The sequence below is a fragment of the Pelophylax lessonae genome (assembly GCF_965119305.1).
Source record: "Pelophylax lessonae genome assembly, chromosome: 7".
Classification (NCBI taxonomy): Eukaryota; Metazoa; Chordata; class Amphibia; order Anura; family Ranidae; genus Pelophylax; species Pelophylax lessonae.
The window spans coordinates 123,837,974-123,862,915 of NC_138774.1; the positions used below are offsets into that span (position 1 = coordinate 123,837,974).

A 24,942-nucleotide genomic window follows, 5' to 3' on the forward strand; every position below is an offset into this window, starting at 1 on the left:
GCGCCACCCGACGTACGTTTCGTCCCATGATTAGCAAAACCATAAATCATACAAAAAGGTATCAATTAAGTATTTGTGAATCTATCACCAAGACATAAACCATAATTTATTAAATAATAATAAAATATATTCTAATATATTATAGGTACAAAGGACACAAACCGTTACAACAAAACAAATGTCCCCAAACGTATGCCATTTCAATAATTATGGTTTGGTTTATGTCTTAGTGATCGTCGATTCACAAATACTTCATTACCTTTTTTCATGATTTATGGTTTTGCTCATCACTGACTCACACATGCACATTGCACACACAGTCACTTTATTGTTTAGGTCGATTATAATTTGCACATAAATTAACTGTCTCTTAACATCTGAGCAAAGTGAGCAGTAAAAAAAAAAAAGTCTGCTTCTCGAACATCTTCATTATTCCCTCTGGCAGTGTAATGTGTTCTACAACCTTTGTAATAGTATTAGAAGACTTAGACTAGTATCTGATCAGTGATGATGACAGAGTCACTGCAGATTGCAGACACCTGAGCCAAGGAGGACTGGGAGTTGGGGTCCGGACGCTCACTTGGGGGTCTCCCTCTGCCCACAGAGGCCTGTGTGAGGAGGACGGAGGACAGTGGTCACTCACTGGAGGATGGAGGACACTCGCTGGAGGACGGACGACACTCGCTGGAGGACGGTCAGGACAGACACTCACTGGGGGAGGAGGACCAGCGTGCATGTGGGAGCCTGGGATGTTCGCTCCGACACTCAAGTCTCCCACAGCAGACTGTCCGAGAGTAGAGATGACAGTCCTCACATGCCCGATCCCGCCAGGAAGCCGACACTGCTTTCCGGTAATCACAGGCAGTGAGACATTTCCCGATCTGTGCAGCTGCTGATCGGGAAATGTCTCACTGCCTGTGATTAGCGGAGTGCAGTGTCAGCATACTGGTGGGATCAGGCACGTGGAAACTCGAACACACCAGAGCTCATCTCTATCCGAGAGTCAGGGACGCTCGCTCCTCGTGTCTCCTCCTGCAGCGACGCCGGGCAGCCGGGGATGATGGCAGCGGGAGGTGGGAAAACAGATGGATTTCAAAGAGCCATTGCTGTTCGGAGAGGGAGGGGCGGCGCTACATGACGTCATTAGCACATCGATTAAGCCGGCCGCAGCATCGATGTAGAATCGTGGGTGGCTGAATCGCGATGCATCGATGCTACGATTAAATTCAACACTCCTAGTTCATATGTTGTTATCAAGCACTCAAGTGTCCCCGCAATGAATTTCTCAGCAGCCAGATGAAACCACCACGCCCCCTGGTGGATGTTAATCAAATTTAGTCCACATCATACAGCACTATATAGCAAACACTCCTCTATTCAACAGGTCTGTGCATGTTCAATATCTCATTGACCTTTATACAAATAAATGAATCCAGTGGAGCTTTTATTCTCCAACTGTCTTCTCTTGTTGTTTTCTTCATACATCCTCACACACAGATGCAAAAAAAAAAAAAACTCATATAGTGTAGTTCCCAAAATCACATGGAAAATATTTTCTCAAAATATGCTCATATGTAATAGCATGTCATTTAGCACTGCATGTCTGTGTGCATTCTCTGTTCCCCTATTGTATGTATCCTTATCGAAAACACAAATTTCCAGTCGCACATCAATCCACAATACCATGGTGTTCTAAAGATGCTCCTCTAATCCATGCCAACCTTCTCGAACAATTTTTTAATACAAAACAAAAACAAAACAGCATTAGTGTAATATGCGCCAATGTCTGTAACTTGCGTTGCCACATATTGCATTTAGGTGTATGTTACGGCTATGCAATGGTGTGAATAGGCCCTTAGAGTGCAAAAATTACTGAAGGGACCAAGGCAACATTCCACCAATAGTTCCTATCAAAAAAGTGAAACTATCAAGTTGATAGCATTAGTTGTCTTTCTTTGAATAAATACTTGAACTTTTTGAAGGTAGTTGAAATTGCTTTAGAGAAAAAGTCCACCTTTGTAACATGTTACACCCATATTCATACAAATGCACTAACCCCCCTGGAATTCATCTTTAACAGAATCTTGTAGGACATTGATTAACATCACAAAATTGTCATTCCACATTTATCAATCATACAAATATTAGTAGGGGTTTGAATGTAAATGAATGCAATGTGGTCTACAGTAAGGCTGAAATTCGATTTTTTTCTTAATATGAAATATACTGTATTTTTTTTCAGCTTTACCACCATCCACCACCACAACACCACTAGATCCTAACTTGTCATCCACTGAGACCTTAAATGTTGCCACAACAAGTACTTCTAAATTAACATCTGCACCCGAAATTTACTCCACATCAGTAACAAAGATGGGAACAACTTCAATATCAGTGAAGCCACCAGAATCTAAGGCTACAGATCAGCCTGAGCTGTCAGACAACTCTACACAATCTTCTACAACAGAGTCTTTCTCTGAAAAGAATCCAATAGTGAATTCAAGTAGCATCTTACCAACCGGGAACAATGTTTCTACAACTGGAAAGATATCTTCATCCCGTCCCATTCATCCAGCAGCAACAACACCTACTGTGACAACCTCACCATGGGTAAATCATACAACTATACAGCAAGTGACAACTTCCAGTACACGTGCAACTATACATCCATATGTGACAACAAATTCAGGGACATTACCAGTCACTACCAGTGGGAGGTCATCTGCAGCCAAACCATCTCCTTCTTCAATTACAGGTAAAGGCATGGTGTAAAGCAGTGTTTCTCAACTCCGGTCCCCGGGGCACACTAACAGGCCAGATTTTAAGTATTACCTTGGGGAGATGCAGACTAGAATACTGCAACCACTGAGCAGCAAATGATATCACCTGTGATTTATTTCAGTTTTCTTGCAAACCTGGCCTGTTAGTGTGCCCTGAGGACCGGAGTTGAGAAACACTGGTGTAAAGGACCAAAACAAACTCACCCACAATGTGCTGTTTTTGGTTTATGTGGTAGCAATGTTCATATGTTGTTATCAAGCACTCAAGTGTCCCCACAATGAATTTCACAGCAGCCAGATGAATCCACAACGCCCCCTGGTGGATGTTAACCAAATTTAGTCCACATCATACCGTACTATATAGCAATCACTACTGTGCATGTTCAATATCCCAGATTCATTGACCCATATACAAATACGTGGATCCAGTGGAACTTTTATTGTCCAACTGTCTTCTCTAGTTGTTTTCTTCATACATTCTCACACACAGATGAAAAGAAAAAAAAAAAACATATAGTGTAGTTCCCAAAATCACATGGAAAATATTTTCTCAAAATATGCTCATATGTAATAGAATGTAATTTAGCACTGCATGTCTGTGTGCATTCTTTGTTACTCTATTGTATGTATCCTTACCAAAAACACAAATTTCCAGTCGCACATCAATCCACGATACCATGGTGTTCCAAAGATGCTCCTCTAATCCATGCCAACCTCCTCAAACAATTTTTTAATGCAAAACTAAAACAAAACAGCAATAGTGTAATATGCTCCAACGCCTGTAACTTGCGCTGCCACATATTGCATTTAGGTGTATGTTACGCATGCAATGGTGTGAATGGGCCCTTAGAGTGCAAAAACGACCGATGGTACCAAGGCAACATCCCACCAATAGTTCCTATCAAAAAAGTGAAACTATCAAACTGATATAGCATTAGTTGTCTTGCTTTGAATAAATACTTGAAATTTTTGAAGGTAGTTGAAATTGCTTCAGAGGAAAAGTCCACCTTTTGTAAAATGTTACACCCATATTCATACAAATGCACCACCCCCCCCCCCCCCCCACCCCCCTGGAATTCAGCTTTAACCGAATCTTGTAGGACATTGATTAACATCACAAAATTGTCGTTCCACATATGTCAATCATACAAATATTAGGGAGGTGTTTGAATGTAAATGTAAATGAATGCAATGTGGTCTACAATAAGGCGTAGATATCCTCTGTTATCATCATATGACAGAAATTCGATTTTTTTCTTATTATGCAATATACCGTATTTTTTTCAGCTTTACCACCATCCACCACCACAACACCACTAGATCCTAACTTGTCATCCACTGAGACCTTAAATGCTGCCACAACAAGTACTTCTAAATTAACACCTGCACCCGAAATTTACTCCACATCAGTAACAAAGATGGGAACAACTTCAATATCAGTGAAGCCACCAGAATCTAAGGCTACAGATCAGCCTGAGCTGTCAGACAACTCTACACAATCTTCTACAACAGAGTCTTTCTCTGAAAAGAATCCAATAGTGAATTCAAGTAGCATCTTACCAACCGGGAACAATGTTTCTACAACTGGAAAGATATCTTCATCCCGTCCCATTCATCCAGCAGCAACAACACCTACTGTGACAACCTCACCATGGGTAAATCATACAACTATACAGCAAGTGACAACTTCCAGTACACCTGCAACTACACCTCCATATGTGACAACAAATTCAGGGACATTACCAGTCACTACTACTGACTCCATTGGGAGGTCATCTCCAGCCAAACCATCTCCTTCTTCAATTACAGGTAAAGGCATGGTGTAAAGGACCAAAACAAACTCACCCACAATGTGCTGTTTTTGGTTTATGTGGTAGCAATGTTCATATCTTGTTATCAAGCATTCAAGTGTCCCCACAATGAATTTCACAGGAGCCAGATGAATCCACAACACCCCCTGGTGGATGGTAACCAAATTTAGTCCACATCATACACTATACCTATAGCATACAGCACTATATACACATACAGCACTATATAGCACACACATACACACAGTGCTGTATCTTGGCCTAGACCGACAAGGCCCAGGCCTAGGGCGGCACTTTGCAGGGGGGGGCAGAAAAAAGCTTCACCCCGCACAAAAAAAAAACAGCCTCCTCCTGGCTCCTGCACGAAAAGGGTCCCTGCCGGCTTGCGCTACACTTTTAGTATAGTGCCAGTCTTATGGTGAAAATTGCGCCAGAGGGCAGGGTCCAGGAGGCAAATCAGTCTGGCACCCCCATAAAGCAGTCACACTGCGGTGAGGACATTTGGACAGACCGCAGGCCGCCGACCACACTTAATACAACTGGCCTTACAGCCGCCAATGCTATTAAGTGTGGCACTGCAGCCTAATGCTCTGCCTACCCTTCTCCCCCAGGTATGGCAGGCATCATGTCAATAAAATCATTTCATTTCTTTAAACATCCTTGCCCTTGAGTGAACAAATTGAATTGCATCATATACAATTAAGACTTTTAATTGTACTGTATATGATGGCAATCATATTTTGGACCTTCTAACCTGATTTGTGCTATCGCAAAATGTCACTGGGTTAGTAAGATTACTCCTTTCTTATATTATAAGATATTTGGACTTGTGTTTGCTGCCTCTGATTATTTCACTTATTTGTATAATAACTATGGACTTCCTAGTCATTATACAAATAAGTGAAATAATCCTATGATTACTCCTTTCTTTTAAGATGTTTGGACTTGTGTTTGCTACCCCTGATGGTAATCTTACTAATCCAGTGACATAAGACTGTACTAATAGGGCTGCACTGATGGCTACTGATGAGATGGCACTGATAAGCTGCACTGATGGGGCTGCACTGATGAGGCAGGACTGATATGCTGCACTGATGGGCACTGATATTCTGCACTGATATGCTGCACTAATGGACACTAATAGGTTGCACTGATTGGCACTGATATGCTGCACTGATGGGCGCTAATAGGCGGCACTGATGGGCACTAATATGCTGCTCTGATGGCCACTCATGGGGCAGTAATCACGGATACTGATAAACTGCACTGATGGGCACTAATGAGGTTGTAGTGATAAGGCAGCACTGGTAGGCACTGATATGATGCACTAATGAGGCTGCACTGATGTGCATGAGGTGGCACTGATAAGCTTCACTGATGGGGCTGCACTGGCATGCTGCCCTGATTGGCACTGATATGTTGCACTGGTGGGCACTAACAGGCTGCACTGATGGCCACTGATGAGAGGGCACTGATAAGCTGCACTGATGGGGCTGCACTGATAAGGCAGCACTGGTAGGCACTGATATGATGCACTGATAAGGCTGTACTAACGGGCACTGATAGGCTGCATTAGTGGCCACTGATGGGACTGTACTGATGCTCACTGATGAGGCCGCACTGATGGGCTGAAATGAGGTGGCACTGATAAGACTGCACTGATGGGCACTGATGAGGCTGAACTGATGAGGCTACACTGATGGGCACTGATAGACTGTGGTTGTGGTCTGTGGTTTACAGATGACAGGGCGGATCACAAACAGGTAGGGGTGTGGCCTTTAAAGGAAGGGATGGGTCTTATTTAAATTAGGGGGTCAGGCCTAGGGCAGCACAAAACCTAAATACACCACTGCATACATATACACATGCACATACACACATACACATACAGCACTACACATATAGCACTACACATACAGCACTTTATAGCAAACACTCCTCTATTAAACAATTCTGTGCATGTTCAATATCCCAGATTCATTGACCCATATACAAATAAATGGATCCAGTGGATCTTTTATTCTCCAACTGTCTTCTCTAGTGGTTTTCTTCATACATCCTCACACACAGATGCAAAAAAAAAAAAAACTCATATAGTGTAGTACCCAAAATCACATGGAAAATATTTTCTCAAAATATGCTCATATGTAATAGCATGTCATTTAGCACTGCATGTCTGTGTGCATTTTCTGTTCCCCTATTGTATGTATCCTTATCGAAAACACAAATTTCCAGTCGCACATCAGTCCACAACACCATGGTCTTCAAAAGATGCTCCTCTAATCCATGCCAACCTCCTCAAACTATTTTTTTTATACAAAATAAAAACAAAACAGCAATAGTGTAATATGCTCCAACGTCTGTAAATTGTGCTGCCACATATTGCATTTAGGTGTATGTTACGGCTATGCAATGGTGTGAATGGGCCCTTAGAGTGCAAAAATGACCGAAGGGACCAAGGCAACATTCCACCAATAGTTCCTATCAAAAAAGTGAAACTATCAAACTGATAGCATTAGTTGTCTTTCTTTGAATAAATACTTGAACTTTTTGAATGTAGTTAAAATTGCTTTAGAGGAAAAGTCCACCTTTTGTAACATGTTACACCCATATTTATACAAATGCACCAACCCCCCCGAGTTCCTGTTTTTACAGCAAGCGGGATCCTTCTCCTCCGCTCACTGTCACAATCTAAAAAAAAAAACAGCGGCTGTGCAGGGCTCCATAGTGTTCTGTGAATGGGTACACTACAAGTTCCAACCAGCTTTGCGGCTGTCGGCTTGTAATTCTCAATAAACTACCAGAACACTGTTGATTGCTCTAGGTAGTTCATTGAACTTCCTGTAAGAGTGTAACTGCCTGCTCATATCGGAGGTATGGGCAGACAGCTACACAGATAGTGTGCAGGACCGTGGCATTACACCCACAATCTGCTGATCGCGGGTGCAGTGCTTTAAAGGTCCCTAACAAAAAAATGAATAATGCATACATTTGGGTTTAGCCCCACCTCCACTCCTACCCTATAGGACCCCACTCCCATAAATCTTTGCTCTGAGTCAGCATTTTTTTGTCCTCCTCCAAAGAACCTGAATGGTGGTCTGTTCCTATCCTGAATATTAGTCCATGATCAAGGACGGGCAATCTGCGACTAGAGGAAGATAGGTTGTGATACTCCTATAAGGCCTAGCTATTAGCAGGGTATGAAGTGGGCAAATAGAAGAGGCGCCAGAAGAGCTAAGCCTGGCCTTTGGCAGGCAAGCGGTGGGATGGTCAAATAGCTTAGCTGCTGCGGTTGGCCCGTGTTTTTCCCTAGATCGGTGTGACTATGCTTTCTTGGCCCTGATGGAATCATGGCAGGAGTGGTGAGGTGTACCTTTTTTTTTTCCATGGCAGCAATGTTTATGTTTGTTTTTCTTTCTTCCCTGCGCACACAAAAAAAATGATTCTTTGAAATGGCAGCACCAGCATTCCAGGCGTAGGTCCCCTTCTAGTTCAAGGGGCCACAGAAAGGACCCAGACTCCTCACACAGGTCTTACCATTACCCTGCTCACTCAGACAGAAGAGTTTGCTGGGGATGTGGGTCTTGGGTCCCGGAAGGAAAATCCCTTTGTGACCTCTGTTACGCTCAGGCAGTGGGTGAGAGAGGAAGTACAGACCAAAAGTTGAAGCCTATGGTCAAACTAATCCTTAAAGAATCCCCAAATGAGTTGGGAGCTAGCCATATTCACAGTCCTTCTTCACACCCTCCATGCTCTCCGGCAAGAGATGCTCAGGGCTCGGATACCTTGGAGTCACAACCAAGCCGCCCATCGGCAGCTTTTTCCGACAGTGAGTTGGAGGCAGAAGATCCCTGTCCGGGCTTCGATTTTGCCCTAGTTTCCCCCCAGTGAGAGAAGCCCTAAGCTGGGAGGAACCAGGGGTGTTACCCCCCCCCCCCCAAAGCAGAGAGTTTTTAAGCAACTAAACAGGGAGCGCCAGAATTTCCCGTTTTTGGGAGAACTGGGTGAAGTCATCACGAATGAATGAAGTAAAGTGGAAAGGAAAAATTCCATGCTTTCAAAAATTATGAAAGTCCATCCCTTTAAGGAGGAAGAGGGGAAACACCTGGAGTCTCCGCAACTTGTGGATGCAGCTATGAATAGGCTTGTCAAACATGTGACCCTTCCATTGGAAGATACAGTGTGTTTCAAGGACGCTCTGGAAAGACGGATTGATACCCATCTTAAGCAGATCTAAAGCAGGCATGACCTGCAAACCAGCCCTAGCAGCAATGTCCAAGTAAATGGAGATCTGAACAGACAGCGTGGATGAGACCCTAAAGAGTGGCTCCAAAAGAGGTGGCCAGAAGCTCACCCATTCTGGAGCTGAAGATGGCATCAGCCTTTTTGGGGAAGGCTTCCATCGACATCATCCACCTTGTGGCCAGGGATATGCTTTCCTCTGTCACCGCCTAGTCCCCCCTCTGGCTTCGGCCATGGTTAGCTGACCCTGCATCCAAGCAGGTGTGGTGCCAGATTCTGTTTGAGGGCTCCTCCCTCTTCAGCAACAAGTTAGATAGCGCCATAGCCCGGGTCACAGGTGGTAAGTTGGAGTTCCTTCACCAGGACCGGCACCTGCTAAACCAGAAGCTGGCTCACCTGAGGAAGCAGACTCTGGAACGTGCTAGGGAGGCTCGTAGTAACAGGCCTGGCTGAGAGTTTGGGAGAAGCTGTAAGTAAAGACAACCCTCTTTCTGGAAACCCTCTAAGGGTGGATCTACCAGTGACCTATAGACCACTTTTGAGATTGGGCCCGCCCAGAAATGTCAGGTGGGGACTCGTCTTCCCGCTATCGACATGTCTAGGTGACCTCAATCCAGGACTTCTGGACCATCAGAACGGTCTCTTCGGGGCATGCCTGGACCTTCATCAGCACTCCCAGGCTCAGGTTCGTCCCTACTTCTCTTCTGCTTTCAGCAGAAAAGAGGCAGACGCTTCTGTCTTACGTAAAATCCCTGCTAACTCAGGGCACTGCTGTACCTGTCCCAGAAGACGAACAAGGTCAAGGGATCTACTCACCTCTCTTCATGGTACAGAAGAAAAATGGCACATGGAGGCACATCATAGATCTTACCCATCTAAATCACTTCATCAAAAAGGAGAGGTTCAAAATGGAGACACTGTTCAGGATTCAACAGTTGGTCCAACCAGGAGACTGGCTAGTGTCTATAGACTTAAAGGATGTTTATTTCCATGTTCCTGTAGCAAGAAACTTTTCACCAACAGTTTCTCAGATTTGCCAATGGTTGGGTTTATCTACAGTTTACCTATCTCCCCTTCGGGCTTTTGACATCGCCTCGCACATTTTCAAAAGTCTTGTTGACTGTCCTAGCCCTGATAAGAACCAAAGATATTCGTCTACACCATTAGCTAAATGATCTTCTCCTCCTGTCCCAAGACAGGGATCAACTATTGGGTCACAGGGGTCAAGTAATCGCCACTCTCCAAGAGTTTGGGTGGCTCCTGAACATGGAAAAGAGTCACTTAGAGCCCACACAGTCCCTCGTGTTTCTCAGGGCTGATTTGAAAGGCACCATCTCTCTGCCCAAGGTGAAAGTCCCAGTGGTCTGGGACAGGATATGTCTGGCTCTCTCTTCAACTCATCTCCATGCTCGGCAGTGTCTGAGGATTATCGGTACCATGGTCGCCATGGCACCCATGGGGAGACTTCCTCCAGCAATGGTGGTCGGAGAACAAAGACCAACACATCTACTTAACGCCATCCATGAGAGAGTGCCTTCCTTGGTGGCTTCAGTAGAAACATATCCTCAATTGCCATTGCATTGCCCCCGTTTCATGGGTCACATTAACTTCAGATGTCAGCAATGTAGGTTGGGGTGCCCCCTGTCTAACGGAAATGGTGTAGGGCAGATAAGACTCCCTCCTAGAGGGATAGTTTCAAACAATCTGGAGCTACTGGTAGCATTCCAGGCATTACAGGTCTTCCGTCATCTAACGCTGGGGTCTTTAGTGATGCTCAGATTAGACAACACAACAGCAGTGGCCTATGAAAAGAAACAGGGAAGAACTTGCAGCCTGTCCCTGTTATGAGAGGTAGAGCCAATCATGACCTGGGCGCGCAGAAGAATCTGTCCAACATATCAGCAATGTATGTTCCTGGAGTCCAGAATGTTCAAGCAGATTTTCTCTCTCATGTCGGGCTGGACTACAACGAGTGGGCTCTCCACAAGGAGGTCTTCAAGAGGGTCTTGACCCTGGGGATCTCCCCAGAGGTTGACTTCTTTGCGTCCCCATGCAAAAAAAAACTAGCAAAATATTACTCAAGGTTCTGAGACCCCTAAGCCTTCGGGGTGGATGCCCTCACGGATCAATGCAGAGTTTCGCAGAGCCTATGCTTTCCCTCCAATCCCTCTTATTTTCCAGTTCCTACAGAGACTCAGGACAGAAGCAGCCTAGGTAGTGGCAATAGTGCCATACTGGCCCAACAGGCCCTGGTTTCCCCTACTGAGGCTACTCAATTACCGGGATCAGATTCCTCTACCTCTTAGACTGAACCCTCTGTCTCAGGGCACTACCCTACATCCTTGCCCAGCTCATCTGCACTTGAAGGTCTGGTTCTTGAGAGGGGAAGGCTGGAGGCTCTAGGCTGTCCAGAGGAAGTAATTCCCACACTCTTAAATGCTGGGAGGAAGAGCACTAACAGAGTCTACGTGAGAATATGGTCTAGGTTCACGGACTATATGTCCACCAGAACCAGTCCGTGCGGTGCTCCTACAGTCCAGGACATCCTAAGTTTCTTACAGTCGGACCTGGATCTGATCTGTCGGTCAGCTCACTCCGGGTGCAGGTGTTAAGCTCCCTTTAGCTGTGTGTATTAAAAATACTTGCCTTTAATATATGTTGTTTGAAAGCTACATTGAATAAGATGGAATTCCTCTTTAGTAAACTCCACAAGGATAGGTCAGTATAGAAAATATATTATCCTCATGAGAGTTATATCATGGGCAATTATATTTAAAAACTAATTTAACATTTTTATGAAATGTATTTGCAGACACACAGGCTGGAACTACAAGAATTACTGAAACTTCCTCAGCTGACAGTATGACATCTAATAGTACAAGACCACCAGCTGGCATCTTGACCACCACAAAGAGCCCGTTTAGCACTTCAAGTGATTTTAAAAGAACAACACACGGCTTTTTTAGTGTATCTACTACAGCATCTTTTACTCAATCACCTTCTTCATCACATCCTAGTAGCAGTTCTGTGGAAGTCAACACATCACCATCATTTTTCCCAAATACAGCTAACACATCTATTTCTACTTTATCACCTACTCTTTCTGGAATGACAGAATCTTTACTATCAGAGTCAGTATTCACAAGCACTGCAACTTCAGAATACAGCAAGAAACCCGGGCAAGTAACAACAGGTATGGCGCTAAATTACATTTTTCCTTACCACTTCCATACACTTTTGTTTTTTACCTTGCCCAAGACCACACAATTCTACTTAAAATATATTTAGATTAATTGTAAGTTCAGATTCATTGAATATACTTTGATCCCAGTCTTTACGCAAGGCAACTGCCCTTGGAGCTTTCCCATAGTTGAGCCAAATACCTAACCTAAGAGTATGACTTACTAAATTGGATCAATGTTCAATATATAATACAGATATTATTAAACAAATATTATAATTGTTAAATGTACTGCACTAGAAGTGTTAGCATAGAATAAAAAAGCATACCATTTAACCTCAATAGCTGCATTTGCTTATTTGTAATATTTTTCCTTAAATGTCTCCTAGTCAGTTACTTCGTTGTCAGCATGTCCCTGAAATTCACAGATGCAGTGATTGATGCAGATGAGGCTGCTTCCCTCGTGAAAAGCATGGTGAGACATGGACATTTTCTTGAAAAACCAAGATACTGACTGCTCTGTGTATAACCATTCATAAATATCACAGAACAGAGCATTTTCCAGAAAGGTTGATATAGTTGCTGGCATAAATACATTCTGCAATATATATGAGATCCTGTGAGCTACTAGGAATGCAACTTAATTGATAAAGCTGCCTGCACTGGTTACTTCCCTTAAAATAAGTGCAATCATCTAAATTATATTAAAAGTGCTGCGCTTTCAAAATATATGTGTAACTATATCTTTTCTTTTTTAAACGGTTTTTATTGAAGGCAAAAGAAATACGGTAGAGTAACATGCGGTTGAAAGATTAGGTACATGCCGTGATAAAACAAGTCGCATTGAAATACAGAACTGCAGCATATAACAATCAAGTAACAGGTAACAATGTGATACGTATATGGGATCGACCCGGCGTCCCGTCTGAGAAGCATTGAGGGTACGCACTAACTGTAGGCGTGGCCTAGGTCACAATGCGTGGATAACTATATCTAATAATGAAAAATATAGTGGTCAAAAAATTATAAAACTAAATGAATAGATAAATGAATGTGTTGAAGCGTGATGACTAAAAATAATCCAGTATATAGCCTAAATATGTTTATGTGCTGATACTATGAAGTATTATAAAACATAAAATCCTAATAAATGTAAACACCCCACCGTGCTAAAAATCCCAACTAACTATATATGTTTATAAAAACATCCAAAAAATGTACCTGGTGACACAGTGGTGTATTTAGGTTTTGTGCTGCCCTAGGCCTGACCCTCTAATTTAAATATGACCCATCCCTTCCTGTAAAGGCCACACCCCTACCTGTTTATGATCCGCCCTGTCATCTGTAAACCACAGACCACAACCACAATCTATCAGTGCCCATCAGCGTAGCCTCATCAGTTCAGCCTCATCAGTGCCCATCAGTGCAGTCTTATCAGTGCCACCTAATTTCTGCCCATCAGTGCAGCCTCATCAGTGGCCATCAGTACAGCCCCATCAGTGGCCACTAATGCAGCCTATAAATGCCCATTGGTACAACCTATCAGTGCATCATATCAGTGCCCACCAGTGCTGCCTTATCAATGCAGCCCCATCAGTGCATCTTATTAGTGCACTCTCATCAGTGGCCATCAGTGCAGCCTCATCAGTAGCCAACAGTGCAGCCTGTTAGTGCCCATCAGTGCAACATATCTGTGCCAATCAGGGCAGCATGCCAGTGCAGCCCCATCAGTGAAGCTTATCAGTGCCACCTCATGCACATCAGTGCAGCCTAATTAGTGAAGCATATCAGTGCTGCCTTATCAGTGCAGCCTCATTAGGGCCCATCAGTGCAGTTTATCAGTACCCGCAATTACTAACTCATCAGTGGCCATCAGAGCAGCATATTAGCGCCCATCAGTGCAGCATATCTGTGCCCATCAGTGCAACCTATTAGTGTCCATTAGTGCAGCATATCAGTGCAGAATATCAGTGCCCATCAATGCAGCATATCAGTCCTGCCTTATTAGTGCAGCCCCCATCAGTGCAGCTTATCAGTGCCACCTCATCAGTGGCCATCAGTGTAGCGATATCAGTGGCCATTAGTACAGCCTTATGTCACTGGATTAGTAAGATTACGATCAGGGGTAACAAACACAAGTCCAAATATCTTAAAAGAAAGAAGTAATCATAGGATTATTTCACTTATTTGTGTAATGACTATGAAGTCCATAGTCATTATACAAACAAGCAAATTAATCAGAGGCAGCAAACACAAGTCCAAATATCTTATAAGAAAGGAGTAATCTTACTAACCCAGTGACATTTTGCGATAGCACAAATCAGGTGAGAAGGTCCAAAATATTATTGCCATCATATACAATTAAAAGTCTTAATTGTATATGATGCAATTCAATATGCTCACTCAAGGACAAGGATGTTTAAAGAAATGAAATGATTTTATTGACATGATGCCTGCCATACCTGGGGGAGAAGGGTAGGCAGAGCATTAGGCTGCAGTGCCACGCATTGGCAGCCGTAAGGCCAGTTGTATTATGTGTGGTCGGTGGCCTGCGGTCTGTCCAAATGTCCTCACCGCAGTATGACTGTTTCATGGAGGTGCCAGACTGATTTGTCTCCTGGACCCTGCCCTCTGGCCCAATTTGCACCATAAGAATGGCACTATACTAAAAGTGTAGCGCAAGCCCGCAGGGACCCTTTTCGTGCGGGAGCCAGAAGGAGACTGTTTTTTGCCCCCCCCCCCCCCCCCCTGCTAAATAAAGGATGCAAAAACACACAGTGCAAATACCATTTGATATTTTTTTGTATCAAATGGTATTTGCACTATGTGTTTTTGCATCCTTTTTTTATACGTATATCCATGGCTGAGTGCCACATCTGAGGATTAGAAACCATTGATTTTGGAGGACTCCTATCAGATTGATGCGGTGGCAGATCCCAGTGGACAGCTGAGCTGATTATCCTGAGGCTAACATCTAGTTCCTGTCGGTGTGGTTTGGGTTGAAATATATCTGAGCGCAGCATTACATCTATTGAGGTGAGCACATAACATTAGGAGGACTTTCAAGAGGAAGGGGAGATCTCCAGTATTATATAGCAGTCACAGAGTTATCCAGGATAAGGTTAAATGGAAAATTGGTGGTTGGAATTCAACAATAATAAGGAGTTTGATCTTTATATGATACTGTGTTGCTCAGTGGCATGTTTATATCTGTTATATCACCACGTATGAAAGACTGCTATCATTCTCATTTAGCAGTTTTATTTAGTGTATATGTCACCAGGTAAATTTTTTGGATCTTTTGATACACATATATTGTTATTTGGGATTATTAGCATGGTGGGTTGTTTGCATTTATTAGGATTTTATGTTTTATAATACTTCATGGTATCAGCACATAAACATATTTAGGCTATATAGTGGATTATTTTTAGTCATCACACTTCAACACATTAATTTATCTATTGAGTTTTATAATTTTTTGACCACTATATTTTCATTATTAGATATATTTACACATATATTTTGAAAGCGCAGCACTTTTAATATAAATACACTTTGACTGGCTACTAACATTTAATTAGGACTGTTTTAATAAGATTGTAAACTCTACGTATTAGCCACAAATGGTCGCAAGGTAAATTTTACTCTGTTGTTTATTGGGCCAGTACCTAGATCAACAAGCGTGGTAAAAAATTAAGCTGTGCACAGGGAAATTATTTGGTATTGTAAATATATGATGGAACAATTTGAATTCATGGTATATACACAGCATCTGTATGCAGTCATTCTAAAATTAATTAAGGGGTATATTTTTCTAAAATTCATTGGCAACTCACCCACTAAATAATCATTCAAAATATTTCACCAAAGATTTGTCGGGATTTAAATAAAAAAATATGTATATAAAAATGTATCATCTAAAAACACACACATGCTGTTAGCAACAGCACTGTTGCTGGCCCTGTGTTGGATCTGTTACTACCAGCGAAGCGATTCTTGGAGCCCTAGATTCTGTCACCGATTTGTATAAGGTCATTATTCCTTACCATCATTGAGGAGTCAGTTGAGCCTTGTCTCCATTGTATCCTATCTAGTTTCCTATCTGGAGTCTCTCATTTGGTCATGCATTCCTATATTTTTTATAAATGCACATTGAAGTAGGTAATAAATAATTTTCCTCCTGATGAAGACTCTTTATGAGTTGAAATGCTTTGAGGTTTTCTTGTTGCCATCACAATGACACCTTAATAGATGGAATTTCATATGATGCAGAACTATTGATTGTTCTATATTCTTAATGAATGGTAATTATTAATCTTTTCCCATATAGTGTATATTTTACAACATGTTCTTTTATTAGTCAATTTGGTACAGCTAATGTCCCATCCAGTTCCCCCTTTTTGAGTAATTACACTCCAGCCTAGGGAATGGTAACATTTTTGCAAGGTGAGAAATGGGCTAATCATAAGCAATCATTAGAATATACTGTATCTTCATGTTTCTAATGAAGAACAGATGGTGGATGGTTTAATTAAACTTTCACATAGTTTTTCTTGGGAATGCAGGGTATATACATTTCATAAAATCAGGTTATTACTTACACTAACTTTTCCAAGTACAATTGTTTGGAAATGTCTTTTTTATTAGGTTAGCACAAAACATCTACTGATTATAATTACATATTGCAAAACTTTTGTTTATGACTTTACTGCCATACATTTCTGTACTTGTTTATGATGATGAATTCAGTGTGTGATTCTGTGATAAAACACTGTATAACACCTGTGTTTTCTTCTTTAGATGGACTCCTTTTTTAATAAATCAGATTTTTCTGTGCTGGAAATAACTGTTTCAGAGGGACAAAGGTATGTAAGGTCAAGCCAGATACATGAGTAGAATCATGTCTTATATTCCTATTTCTAATATTAGATTATGCTGTCTTTATTTTTTATGTTGTGCAACATTGTTAACGTTTTAGGAAGCAAGCATTTGATTTTAAAAATAATACAAATTATTTATGTTTTTCATTTTTGAAATACTTCCCAGTGAATATTTTTTTTAAGAAAAGCTGGATTGAGAAAATATGAATTTATTTTTTCTGACTTCCTGGGCTGGGGTGTCTGTGGTTGCAATATTTTCTGAGACACTGACCCAGAATAGATAGAGAAATAAATAAAAAAAATATAACTTATTATCTACTTCCTTTTTAAAGGACAGTGAAGAAGCAAGTATAGGAATCATTTTACCAATATGACTGCCATGGAGCTAGCAATTTTGGAAAAGGCCAGGAATAACAGCCTTTATATCCTCAGTACAGGTTTCCTTTACTGTTTACTGAAAATACTATGGTATAATCTAGACAGATCATGTTTAAAAATAGTGGTATTCCTATTTGTTAGAAGATAATGGTACATTTAAAACAATATGCCAATGACAACATATCTATAAATACAGATCAGAGTTGTGACATTCAAATAAAAGATTCGTTTACACATACAGTAAATATATGTTTTAATTTTTGTATTTAGCTGACTGTACTTTAAAAATCTTTATGATTTTAAGTAGTGTTTCAGCAGCATTAAATTATTAACAGAACTATCCATTTAGACATTTGTATTTGTTATTACTGTTTGTTGCCTGGATAATTTAAACAGAGATATAATGTATAATTTTTATTGTATTTATTTTATCTAAAGACATTTTTGGTAACAGGGGCATACCATGGGTGGGGCGGTAGCAATGAGTATCATTAGATAAAGGTAATAGGGGTATGCGAGTATGCAGGTAGTAGGAATATCACCATTTACATTGGTTTTCTACTTAGCTTAGTTCCTATCGACCACCACCAATATAAGAGACCATGTCACCATTGATCCCTAATGTAAAAGGGTACTGTAAGTTATGGTGCACATTGCATACCAAAAACAACTGGTTACTGTCCACACCTGTAACTGGTCTCTGCAGCAAGGAGCATTGGAAGGGCAATGCATATAACAAGACAAACAGATTTCCAAGCTCTCCTTACCGACCAATCTGCGACCAACCGGATTGACCTGTCCAACAGTACGTGTTAAAAACAGGGGTTTAGTTGCACACATTTGCAAATACATGCGTAAGCCACAAAGCCCCGTCAAGGCACCCCATTATCTGTGGTCCTAACTCTAAATTCTGTGAGTCTCGAACAATGGAAGCACATGCATTTAATGGACAGGTGTAGGACAGATATACCTGAAGGGAGCCCACCCCTTCTTAAAGGCACAGGGGCACATCCTGCCTATAGCACAATGGCAGCAAGGATGTCAGTGCGTTGCCTGGTCAATATAATCTATAACAAAAACAACTGGTTACTGTCCACACCTGTAACTGGTCTCTGCAGCAAGGAGCATTGTAAGGGTAATGCATATAACAAGACAAACAGATTTCCAAGCTCTCCTTACCGACCAATCTGCGACCAACCGAATTGACCTGTCCAACAGTACGTGTTAAAAACAGGGGGGCACATTGCATACTCCTGACTACTGCACTCTGCAAACTGTGCTGTACGTTACGTACCCCTGATCCCTGCAAGCTGCTCTGTACATGTATTCTTGATTGCTGTACTATATGCACCGATCAGCCATAACATTTTGACCACCCACCTAATATTGAGTATGGCCCCTTTTGCTAAAGCAGCCCTGACCCATTGAGGCATGGACACCAAAGTAACATTCTCATGAATGGCAGAACCCAAGGTTTCCCAGCAGAACATTGCCCAAAGCATCACACTGCCTCTACCGACTTGCCTTTTTATACCGCATCCTGGTGCCATCCCTTACCCACGTAAATGGGGCACACACACCCAGCCATCCACATAATGTAAAAGAAAACATGATACATCAGACCAGGCCACCTTTTTCCATTGCTCCGTAGTCCAGTTCTGATGTTCATGTGACCATTGTAGAAGCTGTTGGCTTTGGACATTGGTCACAGCTTCACAGCCCCATACACAACAAACTGCGATGCCCATTTTTTTCTGCTTTCACCTGTCTAATATATCCCACCAATTTTCATATGCCATTATAATGAGATATTCCCTTTACCTCTCAGTGGTCATAATGTTATGGCTGATCGGTGTGTAAATGTTTCTTTTCTGCCCATTATTACACTGTGCTTAATTTCATGATTATTACTGAAGATAATTTTGCTGCATGGAGAAGAGAGGGTTTAGCAGTTCTCTGCTTTGGGAATAAAATACGCTGGCTATGGCAATTCTTTTTTTTTTTTTACGTGATTAAAATACAGCAAATTATGAAAATGCTATTCTTTGGGGGAACTGTTAATTTATGAAGAATACATATAATATTTCTTTGTCTTATTATGCCAGAGATCATGGATTGTGCTAAATCGAAATGTTGCAGCTGCTTTAAAAAATGATTTATAATCAAATCTTATCTTCTGATCTAATGTTATTATTTCAATGTTTGTCACAGTAATGAACCTGGGAATGTCCCCTCACAAAAAAGCAATAAAAAGGTAAAAATGACTTCCCTTATACTAGGCTGTCATTAGGGCTCTGTGATAGTGAATGTCTGTTTAGTATTGGATTATGGGATTTGTAAAGTAGACTTTAGCAAATAAACTGAAGAAATATGCTAAAAGGGGATTACAGTATAAAGGACAGTGAAGAAGCAAGTATAGGAATCATTTTACCAATATGAGTGCAGAAAAAACAAGATTTTTGTAAGATCTCCATCTTCATTAGCCATTGGGTTATGCTGACCCCTGCAGGAGTAGTTCTAGGCAGGAAAAATGTAAATCTCCCCGCCACGGGGCTGTCCCCACAGGCATAACCCAAACACCCTCTGCTCCAGCAAACAAGTTTAGTTGTAAGCAGTGAAAAAGAGAGAAAAAAAACATCCCCATATCAGAGGGGCAGGTGCTGCGTCTGTCAATGGACTTCAGAGAAACAGATTTTATGGTAAGATCTTACAAAAATCTTGTTTTCTCTATCGTCCATTGACAGATGCAGCCTCCATCTTCATTAGCCATTGGGACGTCTCAAAGCAGTGTAGGTATGAGGGGTGGGAAGAACGCAACCAGTTAGTAACGTAAACTCCAAAGGCTAAACTTAGCCAACGAGGTAACATGAAGCTCAATCAAAACAACAGGAGCTCACCCAGGCGAAAAAACCCTAAGAGAAACAAAACATTCTTTTACGAAACAGCAGCCTGCAAAACCTTTGTGGCCAAAAGAGGCATCCGAAGTTGCCAACAAATCCACCTTGTAGAATTTTGTAAAAGTGTGCACAGATGACCAAGTCGCTGCCTTAAAAACTTGTACAACAGAGGCCTGATGGCAAAAAGCCCAAGAGGCACTCAGCTCTCTAGTAGAATGTGCCTTCACAGGGAAAGGAGGAACCTGACCCTTGAGTGAATAACTTGTTTGCTGGAGCAGAGGGTGTGTGGGTTATGCCTGTAGGGACAGCCCCATGGGCTTGGAGATTTAAATTTTTCCCGCCTAGAACTACTCCTGCAGGGGGGAGCATAATAATGGCTAATGAAGATGGAGGCTGCGTCTGTCAATGGACGATAGAGAAAGGTAAAATTCATTCCACATGTATTAATTGATGGTTAGATGTTAGTTGTGGAGGAGCCACCTCAGGCAAGATTCCTGCTTTTTACCATGGTAGGAACTGGCCTCAATATGATGCAAACAGAAAATAATAAACCTTGTAATGTCAGGAAGTTAGCGTCCACAATTCAGTGTATTTTATTACTAGTTTAACAAAGTTAACAATGGGGTTGATTTACTAAAGGCAAATCCACCGTGCACTACAAGTGCGCTTGGAAGTGCAGTCACGTTAGATCTGAGGGGAAAACCTGTAATTAGGAGAAGCTATGCTGATTTCTATCATCTAATCATGTGCAAGAAAAAATGCTGTTTTCCTCTTTCGTTCACTGACAGACACAGCCCCATATCTTGTTAGACCCTTGGGCTTATGCTGCTCTCTCTTCAGGAGTAGGATTAGGCAGAAACAAATTTGGCTATGCCCCTGAGGCAGTTCAGGGGGTATACCCTCACTTCCTGCAATAGGACTTCCGTTTTTTCTGCCTAGTCTGGAATAAGGACCTGGCTCCCTGCTGGGATCAGCGGTCCTGGCATTTTTTCCTTTTTGAATGGAATTTTCTTCTTTTGTTATTTTCTCTTCCTGTGTGAACTACAATCAATTCCATTCCTGTGTGAACTATAATCAACAGCTGGACTGGGCGACGCACTTGATATCATGCATCCTTGCGGTCTGTGAGCACGACCCAACTATTAGCTCTGCGCTAGGATGGCCACGACATAGCCCCACTTGACTGGGGCTGGCCAGCGAGTGAAACACCCCATGAGGACGCATAGCCCTGGTCACGACAATGGTCACGACCAGAGTCGCAACGTATACCTCTGGCCGCAGCACCCCCATTCCAAGATGGCACGGTGGACTGTCAGGAGTGGTGCCTGCTTGGTTCCCCAGTGTGGTGAACAGTGCCCCCCCTCTCTTCTCTCAGGAATGCTGGGATGGTAGGTCCCTTCTGTGCCCTTCCTTCCCTCATGATCCCCCCTTTTCACTGGCGGGGTTCCCCTGTAATGGTTGCCCTCACCTACCCCCCTTTTCCCCCTTTAGCCCCCCCTTGGGGTGCACAGGCGTTTCTGGATGAGGGGTGTCCCTGTTTGGTGATGGGCTGGACGGTGGGAGCGCACCAGCGGCGGCTTCTTTCTGGTGTGCCTGTGACAATGGCTGTGTGGGGGTCCCTGCGGGGGCTCGCCCCCCGGACTACCAGTACCTCAGGGTCCAGTGGGGTCCTGGTTGCCGCACGGCGCCACCATTTTGTTGTAGATGGCTGTATTCAGCCTCGGCGGCCATGTTTGTGCAGTCTGAGTTTCCCATTGTGGTCAATGCGGCTGCAATTTGTTTAAAGTCTGGAGCAGTGACATGCAGCGGGGGGCCTCTAGTGACAGTGTCAGCACTTCCTCTTCCTTTCTGATCGCAGCGTGGCAGGCAGTTTTGCGCTCTCTATCCAGTTCTAAGTGTATAATGGTAAGTCCCTGTGGGTATACAGCCCCTTCTCTGCTATAGCAGCATCGCTGGGGAGCTGATCCTTGTAGTACCACAGTGGTAGCAGTTTGAAGGGGGTTTTATTGCAAAAAAAAACTTTTTTTTTTGCTAGAAAACGACTTAGAACCCCCAAACATTATATATATATATTTTTTTGCAGGGACCCTTGAGAATAAAATGGAGATCATTGCAAAATTTTGTTATCACACCTTATTTGCACAGCGGTCTTACAAACACATTTTTTTGGGAAAAAATTCACTTTTTTGAATTGAAAAATAAGAAGACAGTAAAGTTAGCCTAATTATTTTCCATAATGTGAAAGATAATGTTACGCCGAGTAAATAGATACCCAACATGTCATGCTTCAAAAGTGCGCACGTTCATGGAATGGCAAAAAACATTGATACTTAAAAATCCCCATAGGCGACACTTTAAAAATTTCTACAGGTTACCATTTTAGAGTTACAGCAAATTATTGCTCTCGCTCTAATGATCGCGGCGATACCTCACATGTGTGTTTTGAACACCGTTTACATATGTGAGCGGGACTTGCATATGCGTTCGCTTCTGCGCGCGAGCTAACAGGGACAGGGCGCTTACATTTTTTGTTTTCCTATTTATTTTATATATTATTTTTTATTTTTATCCAGTTCTAAAAAAAAAAAAAATTATCATTATTATTCCTATTACAAGGAATGTAAACATCCCTTGTAATAGAAATAAGCATGGACCAAGACCTCTTTATTGTGAGATCTGGGGTCAAAAAGACCTCAGACCTCACATCTACACTAAAAAAAAAAAAAAATTGGGATGCACCGAAATGAAAATTCTGGGCCGAAACAGAAACCGAAAATTCAGGATGCCCTTGGCCGAAAACCGAAACCGAAAATTACTTTTTTCCCCCAAATGATTTTAAAATAGATGGAAAAGGGGCATACACCAGAAAAAGGCAGCGACGTACACCTGTAGCTGCCACCCTGTCGCAGTATATGTACTGTGACGGGTTGGCAAGTGGTTAATTTAATTGCCAATGGTATTTGTATTATGCAGCATGAGGGGGTTAATGTATTGCCACTGGTCACTGATGCATTAGTGACCGACCAGTGGCAGTTAATTAACCCCTTTGTGCTGCATTAGTGGCACCAGTGTCAGTGTTAATTACCACTGGTTGTACTGACACTGAGACTGGTTGCATTAATGCAGCACAAAGGGGTTAATTAACTGCCACTGGTCGGTCACTAATGCATCAGTGACCAGCAGTGGCAATACAGTAACCCCCTCATGCTGCATAATACAAATACCATTGGTATTTTTTTTTTTTTTTTCAAGAAAATAAACTTTTATTGAGCTGAAAAAGAATGTGACATAATACAAACATTTTGGGAAACACAGTTCCATACAGGACAAGATATAGAGATTCACATACAATCAGGTCACGATCAATCATAAGTGCAACTGTGGTAGAACAGCCATAGTGCAAAGATCAGAGCTCAATCACAGTATAACTGGGCATATAAACAAAACTATCCTAACTAAAGAATAGTGTGCATTTTTGAGGGGGAAACAGGGGAAGAAACAAGTGGGAAAGGGGGAAAGGGGGAACATTTCCACTGGAGAAAACATAGTACCATGCAGACAGCATTAGGAGAGCTTATAAGGCTCATCAAGGTCTGTCCATCACCAACCGGGAAGGAGCCCGAGACGGGTCATCCAACCACGGTTGCCACAGAGAGTAAAACTTTTTGGGAGCCTTATGATGTTGATAGGTAACTTTTTCTCTAATCAACAAATTATTGACTTGTTCAATCCATCGCGCAGTCGTCGGTACACGGGAGGTAATCCAATATCTGGAAATCAATTTACGAGCCACATACAGCAGGCGAAGGACCGCGGGGTTAAAGTTTCTTCCTCCAGTGCACCAAACCATTGGTAATTAACCTCACCTCAGCCCCCCCCCCAAAGAGTTAATGATGGCAATCTGCTTAGTGCTTACTTGTGGGATTAACAATGTGCTTGTTTCTTCCCGCACGCTGGCTCCTCCATGTCACAGGCAGGCAAAATCTCTGCTCCTCTCCTCTTGAGTCCTCCTTTCAAAATCCCACCTCTGGCCGGCGGCCGGCCTCTCAGTGATGTCACTACTACGTGACTATGTGTTCATATACACTTCGCCTGCTCTGCGCTGCACCCCCCTTCCTCGTGGCGGCCATTAATTTTCTGCATCTTTGACCCGTTTTCGGCCAAAATGGGATAGGCCGAAATTTCGGTGCACCACTAAAAAAGAGTCATTTTTTTTTCATGATGAAGTGGAACTTCCGCTTTATGCAGTTCTAACCCCCTGACATGCCACATTTGGCATTTCATTTTTTTTGGGGGGGGGAGCGGGTACCTAGTTTTGACAGGTACCCGCTCCCACTTCCGCTCGGAGCGCCGCTGCTCCCTGAGCGGAAGTTCTCCTCTCCCCCTCCCTCCCTGCAATCTTCTGGGACATGTCAGAGGTCCCAGAAGATTGCCGGCCAATCACGACGCGTAGCGCAACTCGCACATGCGCAGTGCGTACCCGGCTGTGAAGCCGAAAACTGTCACAGCCGGGTGCCCACACCAGTGATGCCGGCGCCGCAGACAGAGAGAGAGAAGAGCGAGGCTTCGGGCGGCCGCATCTCTGGACCGTTGGACAGGTGAGTGTGTGAGGCTGGAACTCCGCTTTAAATGTGTTGCTCTTGTCCTCCAAGACCATAGAGACTTCCTGCCTGTGAGGAGCATGGACCGGATTGTTTTCCCGGTCCGGTAAGCGGGGAAAATGACCGGGAAGCGGCGGGAGGGAGGGGGCACCTCTCCCGCCTCACGGTA

General features: G+C 42.8%; 1 protein-coding gene across 1 annotated transcript in view; it reads left to right on the forward strand.

Moving 5' to 3' along the window:
• Positions 1-24,942, forward strand: part of ADGRG4 (adhesion G protein-coupled receptor G4) — a gene marked incomplete at its 5' end in the record, with an annotated part of 116,923 nt that overhangs the window by 18,074 nt on the left and 73,907 nt on the right. Inside the window, 5 exons of the mRNA XM_082264164.1 lie at positions 2,243-2,755; positions 4,068-4,589; positions 11,646-12,026; positions 12,404-12,489; positions 16,818-16,882. Of these exons, the coding sequence (XP_082120290.1) occupies positions 2,243-2,755; positions 4,068-4,589; positions 11,646-12,026; positions 12,404-12,489; positions 16,818-16,882 (1,567 nt within the window). The remainder of the gene's footprint in view (positions 1-2,242; positions 2,756-4,067; positions 4,590-11,645; positions 12,027-12,403; positions 12,490-16,817; positions 16,883-24,942) is intronic.